Source organism: Haliotis asinina, chromosome 6, assembly GCF_037392515.1.
Source record: "Haliotis asinina isolate JCU_RB_2024 chromosome 6, JCU_Hal_asi_v2, whole genome shotgun sequence".
NCBI lineage: Eukaryota > Metazoa > Mollusca > Gastropoda > Lepetellida > Haliotidae > Haliotis > Haliotis asinina.
Genome location: NC_090285.1, coordinates 13,470,056 through 13,492,529, shown reverse-complemented (window position 1 = coordinate 13,492,529; position 22,474 = coordinate 13,470,056). Strand labels below are relative to the sequence as shown.

Below are 22,474 nucleotides of genomic sequence, written 5' to 3'. Positions count from 1 at the left end.
TTGTTTAACGCCGCATTTGGCAATAATATAACTGTATGGAGGCTCCCTGCAAATAATCAAGCCTGGACCAGGCAATGCAGCGAGTGCTGACGTACGCAACTGGGTTACGATGACATGTGTCAACCAGGTCAGAGAGCCTGACCACCCGATCCCGTTAGCCGCCTCGAGCTCTTGCGACAAGCATGGGTAACTGAAGACCAATTCTAACTCTTTCTGCAGACAGGCTGAATGTGTGCATGCAATGGAAATCAGGCAACACAGGGGCGGCATGAATCTCAACGTTTTATTACGAAAATGTCAACAGTCTTTATTTAGTCCAATATGTACACTTTATAACATATAGGCACAATTAGCGCGAATGATTAGAATTGAAATGGAATGCACGTCATATAAAAAACAAAAACAACTCTGTTCAGTACAAATAATATCAGACCTGTTTGTGTCAGTTACAGTTCTTAAATTGATTGGCAACAACATACATACATGACTCGATATCAAATAAGTTAGCTTAAAAAACAAAACAGTTTTAATCAAACAAGTTTTCACTGAAATATATCACTCCAAACATCGTGAACTGACAGCTTTGTCAACATAGGCCCTTGTGAAGGTAATATCGCACCAATTTAGTTGGATCGCTAATTTACTGAATATGTCCGTTCACTCGGTATCTAAGGTTTGATTTCAGTAAGCGTTGAAAGGATATTAAAAACTGGGCTACTCGAAGTTCTCGGATCACTGATGTAGTGGTATAATGTATATTCAAATACAAGCGGTATGTGCTGTTAAGGTCGTGGTGCAGATATAAAACATCCAAGAACTCTACAGCTTCGATTTAGTGGTAGTCATCGAGACCTGATCTGATGCTATCAGGCCTAAAGTAGCATGTGATCTAAATACGTCATAACGGAGTCGATTCTTTTTCTACAAACATCAGGAACCTGATCTTCCGAGGACTTTGCAGCTTCGTCGTCCAATGTGATATATCGATTTAAAGGTAGTCATGGAAACATACTAAAATGCGGCGTGATCTAACGACGCCGTAATCGAATCGATTCTCCGTTTGCAAACATCGTCAGCACAGGCTATACGGGTATCTTGCAACAGAAACAACCAAGAATCCGTACATTGTGCTTTTGCTGCACAGAGTTTGCGCCAACACGGTTTCAGAAATGGACGTTCGATGACTACCTCTAACGTGGCTCGAGTTAAGGCTTCACTGTTAGCACGTATGCACCAGTAATATCATGTCTGACACTGGTGTCACGTTGTTTCCAGAAACAAGAAGAAGAAAAACAAATACATTCAGGTATAATATACGTTCCTGAACCACAATTTTTGGAACTGAACAATGATGCGACAGAGACATCTTAGGCATGAGCATAGATTTACACAATCGGGATACGATAACGTGTGTCAGTCAAGTCAGTGCGTGACCATCCGATTAGGATTCAACAATCTGTACAGACGTATATGTTAAAAATACCAAGGACCAGTCCATTTGACTATTCTTGTGTGGTATGTAGGAGACCATTTTGAGGAATGGGTGGGGGTGCGTTTTTGAAGCTTTGTAAAGTAATGACACACTATTTTCAGTGACACTGACCTTTGCTGTCTGTTTTTCAGTTGTTTTTTCTATGAAACACCCGAGGAGGCCAAATTAAATTTTGTTTAAAACATTTATGATTACCGCTAACCTCTACCTCAACGCCCATCGTAAATATCAAATGGTCTGTCCGTTAATCATGCGTAGATTGTGAAAGTCACAACCTATCGAATATGCATAATATCCACAACAGTTCATATGAATATGAATAACAAACACGAACGTCCACTCAGTGGTGAAGGCAATAGAGATCCGTACTACACGTGTGATGACATAGATCCATTTCATCTTCATGTGAAATATAATCTACCAATCAACTAGTTCTGATATTTGTTTAAACTGTCCAAGTATAATTCCAAATATACATGTTGATACAATGTGTAATATTCAGCGTCTAATATCCTTTCTTTCCACAGGATGGGCTGAGTATGGTTTTACGCCGCTTTTAGCACTATTCCAGCAATAATACACCAGAAAAGGACCCCATACATTGTACCCATGTAGGGAATCGAACCCGGGTCTTCAACGTTGTGAGCCAACACTTTACCACTAGGCTTTCAGCCGCCAATCAAATGGATGGAAATAGTATACGGCAGGCATTACTAATCTGTGAACTGTGCATGTCAACCACAGGCAATATATACATGAGTTAAAATCAAAGGCTAATAACGTTTGCACTTGGTTTGGCCGAAGGCCACGGACGATCATTCGTTCTCGGTATCTCCAGGGTATACGTTAAGATAAATCTCCACTATATCAGCTAGGCCGCCTTTACAACCGAGCTTGCCAGTGTCAACAAAGATAGCAGTTGCAGCTGCGAAGGTTTTTTCGCAGTGCGACTCAGATTTGGGGGAAATACAGTTCATACAGATAAATTGACTGGTCCAAAACGTTTACAAAATATAAACAAACTCCTTTCTGAGTGACTCTGCATCATTAGTGTCGCCAAGTTTAATCGGTTAGATAAATGACAAATGCGAAAGTGAGTTGTGACTGGTACGCTCAACTACCCAGCGCAGACATCTGATTGGATAAACGCCAGCCAAGGGAGGTAATACAATCATCGGGCCGAGCCGTAGATGCATCAAGGGTATAGTGGAGATTTATTAGGACGTACACCCTGGAGATATCGAGGATGAATATTACAGTGGATGAATGTGACAGATGAAACACTTTTTCGCCGTAAGCTTTCAAACGCATGAAAACATAACATGAATATACAAGCATAATAATATACCTTGAGGCTCTTAAAGGCGGGATATACTAGTAGTTGAGGCTCTAGTGCCTCCATTCCAGATCTAGTCCGAAAGGCTGGTACTACATGTATCGGGACTGCCACAGTAGCCAAAGATGAGAGCCCCTTTAATGTGATGATCGGAAACCTAAGACAGTTTTGAAAGATGGTTGAGTGAGAGCAAGTTTAGTTTTACACCGCACTCAACAACATTACAGCTACATGGCGGCGGTCTGCAAATAAACGAGTCTGGACCAGACAATCCAGTGATCAACATCATGGGCATCGATCTGCGCAAATGGGACCCGATGACATGTGTCAACCATATCAGCGAGGCTAACCACCCGATCTCGTTAGTTTTAACCACTTGGCTTCATCAGCGCCCCCAAACAAGTAAACCTACAAGAGTCTCCTTTTCGAAACATTTAAATATTCTTACTGGCAGTTCCAGAGACAAAATACTGAAACAGCTTTATGTTAAATAAAGCTATGGTGTTAAATGATGTTAACACCTCACCTTTAACCTCACCAAATGCTTCATTAGCATTAAAGATCTAGTAATGCATGATGTTAGGCCTTGAAACAAGATATTAGTAAATCTTAATGCAAATAAGTGTGAGTAAAAAAAGAGCGAATACTGTATATTAAACGCAAGATACATCATTAAAATTATCAAGGAAAATAACTATCAAAATAAGTGTTTGTGTTCCGCAAACATTGATAGGCATTTTGTGAATAAATAGTGTGAGTTTTAAAAAGTAATTATTCTGTGTGAAAACGAAATAGTTCACAGTCTGTTCAGCTTTATTTACAGATAAAACAAAGATATCCTGGTGCGCTGTGCGTCAGGAACAGGTAGGGAAGATAACTCTACTGAAATTAACCATAAAAAATTAGATTTGTACCAGCAATTGATTTTTTTCTAATGACATTGTAAGTACTCAACATACACTTATAGTTCAAAACTGACCGCCTTTCTGGTGAATGCTTGCATATATTATTACAAAATAATGTGCAGTTCATATACGGAGTCGATGTCTACAAAAGAGACAAAAAGTGTTTCACCATGAGCGGATCCAAACTTTACGAAAGGGGTGGATTTCTTTGCAAGGGAGGAATACACATGAAAAGGCGTTCACATCTATCTAAATTTTAGGGAATCAAACACAAATGAGCAGACCCTTTAACCACTTGGCTAATCCAACAAGCAAACGCCGCTGAGGAGTGAAATACCGCCTTCTTGAATGAAAAGAATTGTTTTTAAAGCCGATGAAGAGGCTCAACAGCTCACCCCTCTGATGGATCCGCTCATAGTGAGCATGACTACATGGACAGGGCATTAACAGCTTTCTGTGAATGATTACCGTTACTAAAAGCGAGCAGCTAAATTGAGAACACAAAATCAAAAGTGCTGAGATGACAGACACATACAATACCTTCGTAAACCCGCTCAATCAAAATGTGCGTATGGTGGCTGTCTGTGTGAAAACATGAAGTTAGGTACGTAAAGAGAAAAGAAATGTTTTATTTACACAAAGTCTTCACATTACTAAAACGGGGTGCAAAATATGAAATCAACCCTTGACATAGACAGGCAACATTATGTTTTCACCTTGTCCAGTACACAGCGTCAGTAGTGAGAGGCCACAGTGAGTGGGCGAGTTTAGTTTTAAGCCGCACTCCAGCTGTATGGTGGCGGTCTGTAAGCAAACGAGTCTGGACCAGATAATCCAGTGATCAACAAATCTACGCATTTGGGAACTGATGGCACGTGTCAACCAAGTCGGCAAACCTGGCCACCCGATCCCGTTTGTCGCCTCTTACGACAAGCATGGGGTACTAAAGATCAGTTCTAACCCTGATATTCACAAGCAGATAAACACGTTCACCTTCAACTGTTCTCAGCTGGCTCGGTTGCATATGGAACACACGATTTATACACCGACCTGTCATGTGTTACACGTGCATGGGATAAACAAATCGTTACGTTCAGGCGAGTATTTTGGCAGGCATTTGCACATGTCACTCGTAATTTTCATTATTCTTAATTGTCGTCTATTTTTCGTATCAAATGTGTGTGGTATAGGCATAAACATGAGCTCCAACTGTCAGTCACACTGTCAGCATACTCCATTGTTGGAGTGTTCTACATCCACCACGCCCTATAACATACATATTTTAAACATTTCCCTGCCTGGTGGCAAAGTCAAGTACGACTGTCATGTATTTTGTAAAACAAATTTCAAATGTTGGAAGTGGAATTAACAAGCGTGTAACATACTAAGATCACAAAATAGTAGAAAAAATATAATCTAAATAAATTTGTTTCCAAACTATTGTGGAACACACATAACACTGTCAAATGACTTAACAAGAATTTCACCATGAGTAATGCAACTCAAATAATATCACCAGTCAGTTCACACGAAAGTATGACACTAAACCTATCAAGACTTGCATTTCTGTAAACGAATACTGGTGATGTCTCTTTGTACCCAAAAACAATATTGAGTTCATAAACAAAACTGTTACCATTGCACGAATTCATATTAATATAAAACAACGGAGAAAATATAGGCAATAAAAAATGTTACAAATTCTTAGATTGTGTGATTGTTTACTTTAGATTACTGTGACCTCAACCATTTTTGATTTGGTACTTAAAAAGCTACGGAAATATTTTGTGGGACAGATTTTCACGTATTCTATCAAATCGCATAATTTAATAAACAATTTATGTAACATGTTCCATAATCCCATTGCTAATTTTTCGTCAGGTTTTGATTCAATTCGTTGATGGTATTTCCTACCCAAATCGTTGATGACATATATCAATCAACTGAAGCTAAAGAACACCCAGGTTTTCTTCAAAATATGACAGATCAACGAGAGTCTTGTGAAAAATCGGCGTTCTAAAACATCTCGTCTACATCACTTCCGGTTCCGCATATATACACTGCATTAGTCGTCTATGTCATCTTGTCATACCTATTGCCTCCTGCCTTGCGCATGACGTAACACTTGTACGCCACGATGCAAAGGCCAATGAGACCGGCACCAAGCGCAATGCCGCCCACGAAGGAACCACCGTCGAATTTGTGGGTTTCGGGTGTTGTTGGCTTCGGGCGTGCAGTTGTGGTCGCTGTTGAAAAATCAGAAAGATTTTGTTATTGTTCTAACTGAGCTCAACACCTTGGGCTAGTGAGTGAGTGAGTGAGTGGAGTTGTGTTTGAATCCTATTCCAGATACATTACGGTAAGTCGGAATATTGTTGGAGTGAAAGAGTTCCGTTTTTACGCCGCTTCTGGCAATATTCCAGCAATATCACAGCGGTAGATAAAAGAAATGGGCCACACACAGTGTATTCATGTGGAAATCGAGCAGGGGCCTTTGGCGTGACAAGCGAACGCTTTAACCACTCGGCTACCCAAGCACTGTAGAGGAAACTGTGTCTGGGTATGGTGCTGCCAAACGTAGAAACATGATTCGGGATTCGAACCCATGGATTATGTCGTGTGACAGGGACAAAACTCTGTGGTGCCTAGAACAAAAAGTCTGATTCCTTCAACCTAGAGACTGAGCTGAATTCTGGAAGCACGAAGAACATTGGGTTATCAAGACCTACCTGAAATGTGAAAACTACAAATAGAAATACATTTAAAATAAAAATTTCTTTTCATTTTTGACATTTGCATGTTTGGACATAGTGTTGGTTGTTTGGTGTGTTTCAGCTATATCGATGCGGTCTGTAGATAATCGAGTCCGAACCAACAGATCAACATCTTGAGCATCGATCTACGCAAATGGGATATGATGACATGTGTCAGTCAAACCTTACGACAAGCATGAGTTAGAGAAGACAAATTCCAACAAGGATAGGCTTGGACATACGAGAACACAAAAACACAGATTCACAGTAAATAATACTCAATTAATGAATTAGGAATTGTACAGGGAACGTTTGTTTGGATGTGTGGCGGATGTTTGTTTCATCCGCATCTACAAAGATTACACGCAAGGGGGCGGGAATGCAGTAAATGAAGCGGGTGCAGCGTCACACGGTCCATAGGTATAGGCAACGATCTAATCAATATGGACAAAGTATACCTACATATATATACATACACATACATACATAGTCAGTGAGTGAGTTTAGTTTTACGCCGTACTCAGCAATATTCCAGATATATGGCGGCGGTCTGCATATAATCGAGTCTGGACCAGACAATCCAGTGGTCAACAGCATGAGCATTGATCTGCACAACTCGGAACCAATGACCTGTCAACCAAGTCAGCGAACCTGACCATCCGATCCCGTTAGTCACCTCTTACAACAAGCACAGTCGCCTTTCATGGCAAGCATGGGTTGCTGAAAGGCCTGTTCTACCCCGGGACCTTCACGGGTGAACACATGAACACGATGAAACAGATATATATTCTGGACAAAATAAGTTAGGGATATTTATATTTTCATTATTATAGCTGCATTATATTCTCTCAGAGAACAGTTACAGTTTTTGTTGCATCATTTTTTCTCAGCATATTTCACGCCGCACTCAGCAATGCTACAGCTTTTTGACGGCGGTCTGCATGTAATCGAGTCTGGACCAGACAATCCAGTGATTCACAGCAATTATTATCAATTATCAATTATTATCGTCATAATACATGTATCACCAATACAGCGAGATGATCTATTCCGTATAACGAAAGTCACTGTGGGTGAAGGTCTTCAGAAAAACTCTCGAGGAACACAGAAGAGTGACTGAGGGAGTTAGGTTTCACACCGCTTTCAGCAATATTCCAGAAATATCACGGCGCATGACACTTGAAATGGGTTTCACACTTTAAGCACATGAGGGGATTCGAACCAGGATTTTCGGCGTGACGAGTGAATGCCTTACCCACTAGGCTACCGCACCTCTATCAAAGAGCATGAATTTATATTTTGTGCTGCCAAAATGGACCAGGGATCATAATCGGGGTGAGATATACGGTATTAAACCCTGCATTAAATTCACTGATTTAGGCTATGGCAGTCACATCATCTTGCACTTGTATGAATTTCGACTTCTAGTTACGAAACAGTCAGTTGCATACATGGTTCTTGTGATTGCTGATACTTACCGTTTGGTTTGACGGTTGAGCTGCTGGGATTGACAGTGGTGACATTGGGATTCATGGTGGTGACATTGGGATTGACGGTTGTCACATTGGGATTGACAGTGGTGACATTGGGATTCATGGTGGTGACATTGGGATTCATGGTGGTGACATTGGGATTGACGGTTGTCACATTGGGATTGACTGTTGTCACATTAGGACTGACGGTGGTCACATTGGGGTTGACGGTTGTCACATTAGGACTGACGGTAGTGACATTGGGATTCACGGTGGTGACATTGGGATTCACAGTTGTCACATTGGGATTCACAGTGGTGACGTTGGGATTCACGGTTGTCATATTGGGATTCATTGTTGTGACGTTGGGATTCACGGTAGTGACATTGGGATTCTCGGTCGTGACGTTGGGATTCACTGTGGTCCCGTTCAGCGTTGTCGTGGATTCTGTTGTCCCTGTCGTGGTTAATGGGTAAGTGAAACCGTTTCGTTAGCTGCTTTCGTGGACAACGTGTTCAAATAAGTGTCACCTATAGTAAACCTACATACAATACCTTTGTCGAAAACCACCATCAACATTCCAGTGTGAATAAAACAGGTGTCAAAGGTAGGAAGGTCGGGGATGTTGTGTTCGAGCGACCGGATATTGAACTTCACGATGGCATGGAAAATAAACGCCCTCTCTTCAGAACTAAACACCTCTCGGGATTGACACCATAAATTATCCTTCGTAATTTCCCCACTGAACCACTTATGCAACGTTAAAACATATTGACTTATATGACTGAACTGACAGTCTATCGTCTAAACAGTTCAGCTTCGCATTTTTAACAGAAGCGGCCTAAACGTGAGGCCTGGATACCGTTTCTCAATCGTAGAGCTACGAATGTCGTAAGTCTGTGTTGAAGTGTTGGAGTTACGATCATCTTAATGCTACGACCGCTTTGAGGAACGGGGCCCAGGGCCTAGAGCCACAAAGGGTTCGTTGCGCTACGGCATTCGTATGTCTATGATAAACTATAGAGTTACGACAGGTCGTAACGTTACGAACACTTTGTGAAACGGGGCATAAAGAGACCCTTAAAGTTACATATTCTCTTGTTTCACTACCGTGGGATAACGACATCCCGTTGAGATCAACAGACGGTCACTCCAGCAACACGAATACATACCACTCGAAAAAAGTGAAAGAACACAATGTTCGACCATTACCAATTTGTTCGTGACAGATTATAATCGTGAAAAAAATCATTATTTCTGTATCTTCTTTTGAGTAGTATTCGTTGGTGAAACAGGAAGCTACACTTCAATGCAACCAAATGTCAGTGCAACCAAGCGTCAGTGCTGTGAGAAATATGAATGTTATTGCCTCGGCGTTTGTGTTCAATTACTTTGACTACCGACATGCTCTGGATTATTTTTTCAACATTAGTATGTTTGTTATATTACAATTTGAACGCCATCCTCCAATACTCCAGATGTATGAAGACGTTCTGAAATACATAATCAATTCTGCACCAAACAATCCGGTGATTGACGTAATAAGCATCCATTTATGATGGCTATCTGGATACGGCAACGATTCCTTGGCTCCAAACTCGTAGATCGATACTCATGATGTCAATCAAAGGATTGCCTGGTCCAGAGTCGATTACTTACATACCGCTGCCATGTAGCTGAAATATTGCTGGGTGCGGCAACAAACAAGAAACAAAATGAGACTGTTAAAAAATTCCCATAATTATATGATCTTTCGATCTCCGGAGTGTGTATCAGAGAGCCAAGTGAGTAAACACGAACGCCATCGCTTCATGGGATATGTGCATTACAGTTCACAAGCTTGTTCCGAAATGACAAGTTCCCCGCAGTGGTATCTTACACATGCAGTGAGAAAGAAAGCTATGTGTGTCGGACAAAGAAAACTTTTAACTTCCGCATTCACGGTTGCATTGCGCAACCAACTATATACCCCAGGGCTCCTATTCGCCTTAGTCATGCAATAACAATGCTGAAAGACATCAATCAAACCGTCACGACATGAAAATTACGTGGAAAATCAGGAAATTGTCACTTCATAAACGCATACATAATGCATAAGCTACGCAGGTGTAGGGCACTGGTGTGGTCGTTTCAGACCGACGCTATGCTACCTTTACTTGGTGACGAGGATGGACTCGATGCTGTTGAACCTATATAAATGACGCAATAGAAGAAGAAGGAAGTTAAACAGACTTCAGATCTTGCAACAAACGGTCACTGTGTCCACTGTATTGTATTTTCTAGGAGTCGTACAAAAGAAAAGCCGGACACGTGTAATATTCGTTATTTTGGGAAGCCTACAATTGTCCCATAACCTTTGAAAATTAAGTCTTGTAAAACGTTCCAACTGCCACTACATTTTGTAGTAAAACTGAACCTGTAGGAAATGGTATGATAAAACACGGTCAGTGGAATGAAGAGATACGCAACACCATGAAATACGCCCATTCTTGGTTTAATTTCTCTTACCACTCGCACATCGCACAATTGTCACTGTGGCCAACGGATCTAATTTGAATGAATTGTACTTCGCGACAGTCTTAAACAAAACATGTAATACATATTAATTATTTTCGGAAACCCATTATCCAATATCCCTTTGCGATTTAAGCTTGTAAAAAATCCGTTGCCACTTTTTGTTGTACAAACAGAAAGTGTTCCGCTCATGAACTGATAAATCTGCTAAGTAGTCCACGTGAACAGGTTTTAGATGTTAGTACTAAGAGTTAGCATGTGAGCAAACGAAGGGGCTTTAACGCTGTGTTAAACATCCTTGCAGTAATATCAGTGTGTCAGCTTAAGTGGAGGGTATGCCCGACTTGATGTCAGTCTTGGATGTGAACTACTTTGGTAAAATCAGAGACCATATAATAGAGGGACGGCCCTCTCCAACAGTTCATCATTAAACATCAGCGCTACGGTCTGCCATGTAACTGATACACATCGACACCCTGCTGCTAACTTCCGGTTACCGGAACACATGCGCGGTTACCATGGTCTCTGGTAAAATACAGAGGTAACATGCTAGCAAATCGTGTCGGACCCACAGCCGTGTTATTTAGCAAGGGACACAACTCTGTTTTTTCTTTAGTATGAAGACTCAGCATAGTGTTCGTGATGTCGACTACAGAAGTGTTAGAGAAAGGGAATAGTTCCATAGAGAGGTGTATTAGTTGTGAGCAAAACTTAAAACAAAGCAACAAAATAGATAAGCTTTGTGCATAAAAGTCAGAAGAACATTAACATAAAAAATGAATGAATCAATCAAGGGGTGGTGATATTTAACAAACAGAAATACAGATATAGTTCTTGATCATACACGAATTTAAAACACAAAATTAGGTAATATTCATATATGTTATGACAGGAACCTTGACAAGCTTCGGGGTATGAAATTCATAATCATTCTACCTCACTTTTGCCAAGGGTATCTCTATCCAAGGAATACATGCAAAAATGACTTATTTATATATCAAGTCTATATTTCAATGCATCTCCTATCTAATTATCCCCATCAAAACTTTAGTAGTGTATGTACTTTTAAGTACTATTTACGTATACGACATTTGCAACTTACAGCTATTGATATGAACCACAAAACTATGATGTGTCTATCGACATAAAATCCTTTCGAGTTCATTTCAAGTAAGTCCAACTTGAGACTGTCTGTAGCCGTCGTGTACATTGTTGAATGACTATTTGCTGTTTTGCTTATTTGCTGTGTAACGTCGCTCTCAGAAATATTCCAGCTATATACGATGACACGTCTTACTCAAATCAGCAAGCCTGACCCACCGAACCCATTAATCGCCTCTTACTGCAAGCGTGGCTTGCTGAAGACCGATTGTGATCCGAATTCACAGTTTGTGGTGTCGGAGTCCTTTTTAAAAGAATATAAACAACCATACCTAGTAGAAGTTTCAAAATAAGCTACACAATCTGGCAATACGCAATGTGGAAATATAATGAATGTTTATCAATAATTACAAAGAACTGCTAGCAGCTACAGACATCTTCCGTTCGACAACTGAGTTTAATTTTATGTCGCTTATAGCAATATTACTTCAATATCATGGCAGGGGACACCAGATATGGGCTTCACATATTGTACCCATGTTGGGAGTCGAACACGGGTCTTTAGCGTAACGAGAGAATGCTTTAACCACAAGGCTACTTCACCGCCCCTGCACATACTGAAAGTGGCACCACCTTGCCACGTGTTACATTCGTAACGTTAAGGACATCTGTATTACCTGAATGATCAGTGGTTCCGGAGTGGTCAGTAGTTCCAGAGTGGTCAGGGGTACCCGAGTGGTCGGTGGTACCTGAGTGGTCAGTGGTACCCGAGTGGTCAGTGGTACCCGAATGGTCAGTTGTGCTTTCGGACCCGCTGGTTGGATTCACGGAAGTTGAAGCCGCTGTAATATGACATATATAGTCTGGTTCATAATTATTGAGAATTTTTCTTCTTACTTTGAGCTATCCTAACACCTCAACTGATTCACTGATACTTAAAACTAAGTAATGGTATAAGGGAGGTAACTCATCTTGGCCTACTGAGTATAGTACAATTAGAGTTACCTCCCCTGAATTTGTAGCAGACGTCATTTTCCTCAGCACTGTCAACAATGTCTGCTGAAGATAAAAGAAGGTTGATTTTTGAGTTGTGTAATCAAGGAACTGATGATGTAAATACACTGGCAGAGAGAACAGGAACTCCTCTTTCTACTGTGTATAGGATTAGGAGGAATTTTAAAGAGGGACAGGATTTTGGGCATCAGAAAGGAGCAGGGAGACCCAGAAAATTGGACTTCTCAGATCGTGTCCGGCTGGGAATTTTAGCGTCTAAAAAGCAAAGGGCAAGCATCTCCAACATCAGGTATGAAATGATAGAAAGGGGATCAACAGTTGTATCAAAATCTACAGTTAGAAGAAAGTTGATTGATCTTGGATGGGAGAAAAAGACTGGAATTCTTTCTCCTCTCATGAAACAAGAACATAAAGACAGGCGTGTTGAGTGGTGTTTGGCACATGAAAACTTTGACTGGGAAAATGTCATTTTTACTGATGAAAGCTCAATATGGGTATATCCCAATAATGTGAAAATATTGACAAAGTCTGCGTCAGCACCATTGTATCGACGACCTAAATACAGCCCAAAGTTTCATGTATGGGGAGGGATATCCTTATTAGGAACGACCCCGCTGTGTGTGTTTGAGGGAAATCTGACAAGTCAACGCTACACTAACATATTAGATAATTTTCTGCTTCCAAGTGCACATGTGTTTTATGGAAATGACTGGATTTTGCAGCAAGATAATGATCCTAAACACACCGCAAAACATGCCAAGCAGTGGTTTCAGGAGAAAAATGTGACTGCATTACCATTTCCTGCATATAGTCCTGACTTAAATCCCATTGAGAACATTTGGGGGATGATGAAGGAATGTGTGAATCAAAAGGGGTTGACAAAAATTGAAGACATGAAGAGAGAAGTGGTCCGATACTGGGTCAGCATAACTCACGAGACACTAACCTCTCTGATAGGAAGTATGCCTACCCGTCTTAGACTGTGCCGTGAAGCTCAAGGAGACTTGATAAAATATTAAATTGTTACCTACACAACATGAAAAGGTCAGTTCACTTTCACAATACATTCAATTTTATCTGATTTGTTCTCGTTTAATAATATGAAATGCTTTAGCTATTCTCAATAATTTTGAACCATACTGTATAATCAGCACCACGTTGATCTCGTTTACACTAGACTAATGACAATCGGGGGTGGTGGTGGGGGTGGAGGTGGGGGGGGGGTTTGTATCTACTGAAAAATACTTGGATCCACAGTTTTTGTTTTCTGTAAATCCTTACGGCTGACTGCATTTTCATCCGCAGTTACAAAGTTACTACAGAAAATATCATTCAGCAATTTCCAGTTTTTTTGTTGGTTTTTTTGTCACCAGAGTTGAAAGACATTCTTTAACTCATGTTGCTCGTTGTCACATTTTTGTTTGCTGGGATTTACTTATATTGTATCTGAAACACAGGACCTACAACTGCTAAATGTTCTGGGTCCTTAAAACTTTAAGGGGTTAAGGGCAAACACTGGATCAGTGGTTAAACTATACGCTCTCGCCTCACGGACACAGACTAGCCTTACTGAAAGTGGATTGATGCATTCGTGGTACATACATAATATTCTCTCTCTCTCTCTCTCTCTCTCTCTCTCTCTCTCAAAATGATGCAAAAACCCGTAAGATGTGTCATTTACTTCATTTTGCCTCCTTAAATCCTATGTGTGAACTTCACAAAACCATACGCGTTGAGGCAATTGTAGATGTCAGCTATCTGGATCAAGCTGGCTATTTTTAGTTTTAGCGACGATGTAATGTACACTGCTGCTGGAGAGATGACTGACTGCCCACAGTACCTGTCTGCTATCACGTGTACGCGACCTGATCGTTCATGAATGTGATAACAATAACAATACGTCGCTACAACTACCGTATTTCATCCTGTATGCGCTTACGATATTATTAACAAGCTTTCAAAATCGAAGGTACTTAGAGACCAGGAGTAACAGTTTTAAATCAGCCTCCCTAGTATGTATATAGCTAATCATAGTTTGTTTGTCGTTTAACGCCAACTCTCAGCAATATTCCACACAACCCGGTGATCAACAGCATGAGCACAATAATCATGGTAACACTCCAGTTTAGGATCGTTTTGGGACTGGGGTCAGGGTGCGGTTGTGCAAGGCAACGTTTTCTTTATAATAATCAGAAGTCTAAGTGACCTTAGCACTATGACCGCCTCATACAACGGTTACCAGGAGAACAGTGCGTTTACGCTACGGGTATTTTATAAAATACGGCAGATGTGTCACATTTAGCATCTCTAATTCAGGAGTGCCAAGTATATACTGATAATCACGTACATGCATAAGATTAGAATCGTGGCCATTATAAGTTCAACTGTTTATTCATCCAAACATGCCTGTACGACAATGAGTGATAGCCTTATTAAAGTGAATCACGCGGAGATTGCTGAAAACAATAGATTGGTGAACTATGAATTAGCTGAGGGATTTCCGTCCTTGCGAAATTCTAGGAAAATAGAAGGTTTGCATATTTAGACATACAGGAAGAAGTGCAGGAAGTACTGTGTATTCGAATTACTCTAGAACACGATATACACTAGCTGGAGGAATTCAGGTTACCAGTACTGGTCGAGTACAATCTACCATTACTTGTCGAGTACAACATATCAGTAGTAACAGTGTACAAGCTATCAGTACTGGTGGAATACAACATATCAGTACTGTTGGAATAAAATGTATAAGTACTGGTCCAGTACAACGTATCAGCACTGGTCGAGTAGAACACATCAGTACTGATCGAGTACAACTTACCAGTATTAGTCGAGTACAACCCATCAGTACTGGTGGAGTACAACACATCGATACTGTTGGAAAACAGCAGTCGAGTCCTCGAGTACTGCCTACCAGTACTGGTGCAGCATCAGTAATGGTCGAGCACAGCATATCAGTACTGGTCGAGTAAAACACATCGATACTGGGCAAGTACAACCTACCAGTACTGGTGGAGTACAACACATTAGTACTGGTTGAGTACAGCCTATCAGTATTGGTCAAGTACAACACATATCAGTACTGTAACGAGTACACCACATCAGTTCTGGTCGAGTACAACATATCAGTACTAATAGAGTACAAACTATCAGTACTGGTCGAGTAAACCTACCAGTAGTGGTACAGTACAACACATCAGTAATGCTGGAATACAATCGTCAAGCTTTCGAGTACAAACTATCAGTACTAACAGAGTACAATACATCAGTACTAATCGAGTACAGTCTACTCGTACGGGTGTAGTATAACACATCAGTAATGGTCAAGTACAACACATCAGTACTCTTGGAATACAACACATCAGTACTGGTCGAGTACAACACACCAGGACTGATCGAGTACAACATTTGACTGCTCATCGGTTGGCTCAAATACATGAGTACTGGACCAGCACACGCCTCCATAAATGACATCGTGCCTTCGTTAGCTTATAGAACACTGTACTATTATAACATTACTTTCACACCAGAAGCCCATGTATAAGTGTGTGCGTGCATATGCGTGTACATGTATGCATGATGTATATATGCACTAGTTTAGAGAGTCTGTTTCTCGGTTTCGTTGAAGCTCAGTATGTCTTTAACTGTCAAAGTAGATGTGTAATTATTTTAACACATGATGCATGGTATTTCATGTGGACAAAGGCTTAATAGAAGATCATTATCGTCCGCGTATGATTTTATCCAGGTATAAATGTTTCAGAGCAACATATCTAATAATTAGTTCTACCTCAAGATGCACACAGTGTTCTACCCCAGTGGTGCTTATCAGCGCAATATCGAGGAGCTGAGACAGTCTGAACCGTCAAACAAAGGGCAAGATGCACACCCGTATAAAGATGGTGTTACTTAAAGCAATTGTATCTGTATTTGGTTCAGGTCCAAAGCATGTTTTCCCCCTATATGTCAGAGCATTATATCACTTATGCTATACATATTTACTTAGGCATTTCTTTCCTTGTGAGTAAATAGGGTTTTAGGTCGCTATTAGATTGGATTGGTTTGGTTTGGTTTGTTCAACAAAACTTCAGCAAATATTCATCTGTATCACGGCGGAGGAGGACACTAGAAACGGGCTTCACACAAGGATCCCATGTTAGGAATCGAACCCGGGTCTTCGACCACCGATGTACAGCCGATATGGAGCTCCGGGAAGGAGAGTGAAGTCACAGTCTGTTTGCGGTGAAAACATATCGATGAATTCAACTATAAACAAAATAGTAAACCAAATACAATGAAATTAACATTGCGATTCCTCATAATTTTACCTTGCCAACTGAAAATTTGATTTATTCGATTTAATTATTTGTAAATCCTCCCTACCCGAGTCAAGAACATGTTATAACTATCTTTAACAATCCATGGGTAAGAGTGGCTCGATGACTTGCAAATTAAGTCACTGCACTGTTTTACTTGGTACATAAGTTCAGCGATAATAGGTATACGCGTACGTGCGGGAGTGGGTCCGCGAATGTGTTTGTTTGAACTAATCCAGGCAAATGCCGGATTTATACAGCTAACCTTTAACATGGATGCCCCTCTTGGATACAGTATCCTGCTTTGGTACAGAAAAATACTATTTACTCCCTTAACGTCGCGAATGTAATTTTATTTTGCATGGAACAAAATCTTTTAACTCTCTTCTGGTCGGGTTGGTCTGGGGATCGAACCACCGTCCGTGTTCGTGCACACTCTCTATCCATTATGTCTTTCTTTGGGACTGCTAACCATAAAATGTTGTGTTAATTTAATCCTGTTAGTGACGAATACACCAGACAGGTGTATGGAGTGTAATTGTTTGCGCGTCACACACCACCTGCCAGAGACGTGTGAAACATTCGTTCAAGGAAACCAATCGATGTTCCATCCTTAGCTCGGGTCTCAGGTTCAGCTGTTAACACAGACTCATCCAAGAACGTTCTGGAAGGTTCAGGTCAGCGAGACCACGCCATGTGGCAGACGTTCACTAGATATTTCGCCCTTCCTCGTGAGAAACATCACCTACTGTCTTGGAACCTACACTGGCGACATTATCATGATATTCTTATATGTTTTTTTATTGTCAGCAAGACCCTTCAAGCATACTTGATTTATTAACCTTTGTGTGTTGATGGTAATCGATGACTTCACCAATATATACCTCTATCGATTTCTTAAATGAGTTGCATTCTCGGCGACATGATTCCCAGCTATGCAGATAGAATATCGAGTAAAGATGAAATCCCATTTGACTAATTCTAAATAAGACATATCCTTTATATTCCAAAAACATCAAATACAAAATCTCTATCTGCAAAATATGGTGACATATGGTTAGAAGAGGCGAAGGTGTCTAGTTTTACACCGCTTTTAGCATTATTCCAGCATTACTAGGACAAAAGACACGCGAAATGGGATTGACACATTGTACCCATGTGGGGAATCGAGCCCGGGTCTTCGGTGTGACGAGCGAACGCATTAACCACTAGGCTACCCTCCGGTTACATGAGGAGGTTGTTAAGCTGTTACCGACGATCCCAGACAGACTTAAAATATTTGTTTTGGAAATTACATTCTATATGAATTCAAAGGGATAGTTCAGAACCCGGATATAAATCGCTCGCCTTGACCTCACCGCGATTTTCCCATATACTGCTACTGAAAACAGGTTAAAGACAATCCGATTCTTTCCTTTCAATTTTAGTAATAGGAAAATAATTGACGGCGCGTATATTGGTTTTCGATTCTTGTAGCATTATACCCACTATATCACGGCAGCGCACATTAGAAATGGGATTCACACATTTTTTCCACTTTGGAATCGAACCTGGATGTTCGGCGTGACGAGCCACAACGAAGCACACGTGGTACATGTGATCTCACCTGAGGCAAGTTTGTTCAAAATTGCCTGTGTTCACCTTGCAGAAAATGGGTACCCTGTGAGATAAAGTCATGTGACTATAACCTGCTAGCGCCTAGGAGGCAGCTTGGATTATCCGGGGTAATAATAATCAGATTCTGATTACAGCGTCCAGTGAGCAACTTGTCAGGTGGATACTAGGCGCCATATAAGTGAATTATTGTATTATTATATTTTACAGATTAGGACAGAATGCAGCAGAGAGGGTTCGGGTGATCCTGACACAGTCAGGCTGGTACAGCTCATCATCACCCCAGGGCCCTCGCACCCTCTACACGCGGCCCAGACAGCGCATGGGACTTCTCCCAGGAAACACTGCCTAGTCGAACGCACCAAGATCTTTCCGAAGAATATGAAGGCTCCCCAACACTGCAGTCTTCTGCATTACCCAGATTGTCAGAAGGGCTGTGCTCCCGGTGGAGATCCCGGGCACTCTCCTGATCTGCGCCAAGAGATCAGGGGGTACCAAACCAAGGGCACCGAGAACAATGACGACAGTGCACTTGGGATGCAAGCGAGACATTTCAAAGGTGAGGTAAATTGCATATTTATCATGCTTTTACTGAATCTTGCCAATCACATTTCTGTCAAAAGGGACAGAAAATTCTATGATATAAATAATTTAATTGGTTTCATCAAAAAGGACAAGATCAGGTTTGTTGGCTGGAATTCGTCTCAGGCTGCAAATTGGTCTATTCCAGAGAAGTTTAAAAGCATCATTTTCCAGGACGCCCTGGGCATGTTCAGGGTCGTACCATGGATGGACCTTGGGGTCAACGCCACAGGCACAGTGGTAACAGATAGTAAAAGCAGCGAGCCATGCCATCATGTCTTTCAAGATATGCTGTTTGTGCCAAGGAAGGGCATCCACGGAAAAGGTGTTGGGCAATCTCTGTAAATTCATTATTAACACTTAATACACCCACCGTCTCCTGATAAGAACTTGAGGCAGACCTACATTCCATTTAGTGCTGAAAGCTTTGCACTGCAGAAAGGCTGAGTGGACGGGAAAACAATGGGTTCAGGAACTGTGAGACAGATTAACACAAAGACATACTTTCCTCACATATTTATCAATGTTATCAGTATATGTCGATAAACCAAAGCATTGTCTACATCTATCGTGGGGTTGACATGAGATACAAAGCTACTTACTTGTGACAGTATTTTAAGTAATATGTCCAGTAACCTCAACGGATATTGGCCCATCTCAAACAGGCTGAAAGGAGTGGTGGGGTAGCCTAGTGGTTAAAGCGTTTGCTCGTCACGTAGTTCCCGGGTTCGACTTCCTACATGGGTACAATGTGTGCAGCCCATTTCTGGTGATCCCGCCATTAATTTTGCCTGATTAATCCTAAGAGCGGCGTAAAACTACTCAGTTCGAGAACACCTATTTGTTTCGATACACCTAAGCCATTGAATGTTTCTGTCTTATGTTTAACATTCATAGTGTATTTTCACACACTGTGTAGAGAGCAAAAGGCAATCCTCAGGGTTATTTTCTTCATTAAATGGCATTTAGTGAGTGGGAGGGTTTAGTTTTACGCCGCACTCAGCAATATTCCGGCCATATGGCGGCGGCCTGTAAATAATCGAGTCTGGACCAGACAATCCAGTGATCAACACCATGAGCATCGATCTGCGCAATTTGGAAACGACTACATGTGTTAAGTCAGCGAGACTGACCACCCGATACCGACAGTCGCCTCCTCCGACATGCATAGTCGCCTTTTATGGCAAGCATGGATTGTTGAAGGCCTATTCTGCCCCGTACCGCCAGGGGTCTAAATGGCATTTAGAATGTGATGTTATGAACCCGGGTTTAGTTCTATGGATATTCACCTTCTTTGTAACAATATATGCAACGTCTCGTTATCAAGCAAGGGAAAACAAGACATTTTCTTCCTCATTTGGGAAAACATCCCATTAAGCGTCATATTACAACGGGCTTTTGTTTACTTAATTTCTAAACCCATCAAGTCTCTATAAACTTGTTCAATGATGCTTGAAGCCGGTAGGGTGTCTACAGTTATAATATATGCGTACAAGATCTATATGATCTACAAGATTATGTATGTCGTCTATATCTATTTTAAAACGTTAAATCATATGAAAAGGGAGCATAACAAAGAATCTGGTTAGTAAAATGTTAACGGTGGTGAGTGAGGATTTACGCTGCTGTATTCGAGAATTCCGTCACTACGGCCATTACGGTTTTACCAGCCAGTCGTTTACAACTGAGATTCCTTCGAACAAGGTTGAAACAATCTATCCAGATACACACATATCAGTTCACTGCAGTGTTCCAACCAATAAAGTGTGTCATCCCCACACATCATAGCGAGTGAGTAAAGTTTTACACTGCACTCAACAATATATGGTGCTCTGTAAATAACTGAGTCTGGACCAGGCAATCCTGTGATAAATAGCATGAACATCGATCTACTCAATTGGGATACGGTGTCAACCAAGTCAGCGAGCCTGACCACCCGATCTCATTAGTCGCGACAAGCAGAAGATCAATTCTGACCCGGATCTTTATTGGTACCATGCATCATAATTATGAACTTTGGGCATTATAATTAGTATCAGAAATGGATAGACTTTCATTTAAATCACCACCCACACCCCTACCCCATCCACCCACACCCTCCAAAAACAACAACAAATACATTCAACAAAAATATTTCAAAATATAAAAATATATATGAATGTTATGGGAAAGAGTTCCCCCTCTCCCATATTTTTCTTCCGCAGATAAACAGATGTAACACTAAGTGGATCAACCTTATCATGCTTATATATTGTACTTAATTTGGGGGCTTTTAATTATTTTGGGAGTCCTCTAATAATTGTTGTGTTAGGTTTTTGTTAATAATTCGGGTGTATATCAATTTATTAATATCAGGTGCGATCTGGGAACGGGAGGAACTCGTACCCACTGTGTACTGGACTCAAACTACACGTAGGCAATGGGATAAACTGGTCAAAGTCAGAACTGTGCCTTCTCAATTATTCGTTGAGGCAATATTGCACCACACAGTGTAAAACACGATGGGAGCCGGCGTCATTCGTCAGACAAACGTTGATGGAGCCTCGGAGGAACGTGTCGTCTGCCTCAGCGAGCTGAAATCCTCCAGCCACATGACACCGAATCCAATTAACATAATTACACGAAATATGCGAAATATGAATGAATAACACACATGGCTGTATAATATTTAGGGTTACAGAAACATACTGTACGTGTCGTGAACTGAAGACAGCAGGCAAATCACCAGGAAATTCATCGCACTCACCTTTGACAAAAACGCCCCCAAATCCGAGGCAGAGCATAGTCAATAGAATGAAACACTTCGGGTTCAACAAATACGCCATGTTCATCAGCTGCGTCTTGACTCGAGCACAATAACTAAGTTAGTGTTCTGGTGAAATTCCTAATATCCTTTTATTGTCGTTTTCCGTGAAATACCTTGTGACTGTCACTCAGTCGATACAGCGCATGGTCAGTGACACTGGCTTGTCATCTAGTTCCGGGCGACAGTGTCACGTTTGGACAGGTAAGATATGTAAACATGAGTTCCTCGCTATAACGCAGCCATTCGCCTGTGGCCAACAAGAACTATCTGTTTTGTTATTGTCATAGAGGAATGTGAATCATGGGGGAATTCAATGAAACCAATCGCATGCGTCCTCTTATAAAACGCTAACGCTGCATAATATGTTTTTATCGTTATTGTGAACAGTCATTGTGAGTTATATTTTTATAAGATAATTGCACGATAAATGAAGAAATTGTGTCAGTGAGTGTGTGTGTGTGTGTGTGTGAGTGTGTGTGTGTGTGTGTGTGTCTTTCTTTCTGTCTGAGTGTATCTGCCTGCTTGCGTACGTATGTGTAATGGTTGCCTGTCAGAAACAAAACTTATAA

The 22,474-nt window shown here is 41.1% G+C and overlaps 1 protein-coding gene across 2 annotated transcripts; it reads right to left on the bottom strand.

Annotated features, from left to right (window-relative positions):
- Positions 1-269: 269 nt before the first annotated feature.
- Positions 270-22,057, bottom strand: LOC137286534 (uncharacterized). Of its 2 annotated transcripts, XM_067818453.1 has the most exons (6): positions 21,846-22,050; positions 12,251-12,415; positions 7,965-8,414; positions 5,826-5,979; positions 4,274-4,315; positions 270-2,985 (listed from the first exon to the last, which is right to left on the bottom strand). In XM_067818453.1, exons 1-5 carry the CDS (start codon positions 21,928-21,930, stop codon positions 4,288-4,290), a joined length of 882 nt encoding a protein of 293 aa, XP_067674554.1. In that variant the 5' UTR covers positions 21,931-22,050; the 3' UTR covers positions 270-2,985; positions 4,274-4,287. The 2 variants fall into 2 exon arrangements, with proteins under 2 accessions (XP_067674554.1, XP_067674553.1); XM_067818452.1 differs by having other exon boundaries at positions 270-4,315; positions 21,846-22,057.
- Positions 22,058-22,474: the final 417 nt, after the last annotated feature.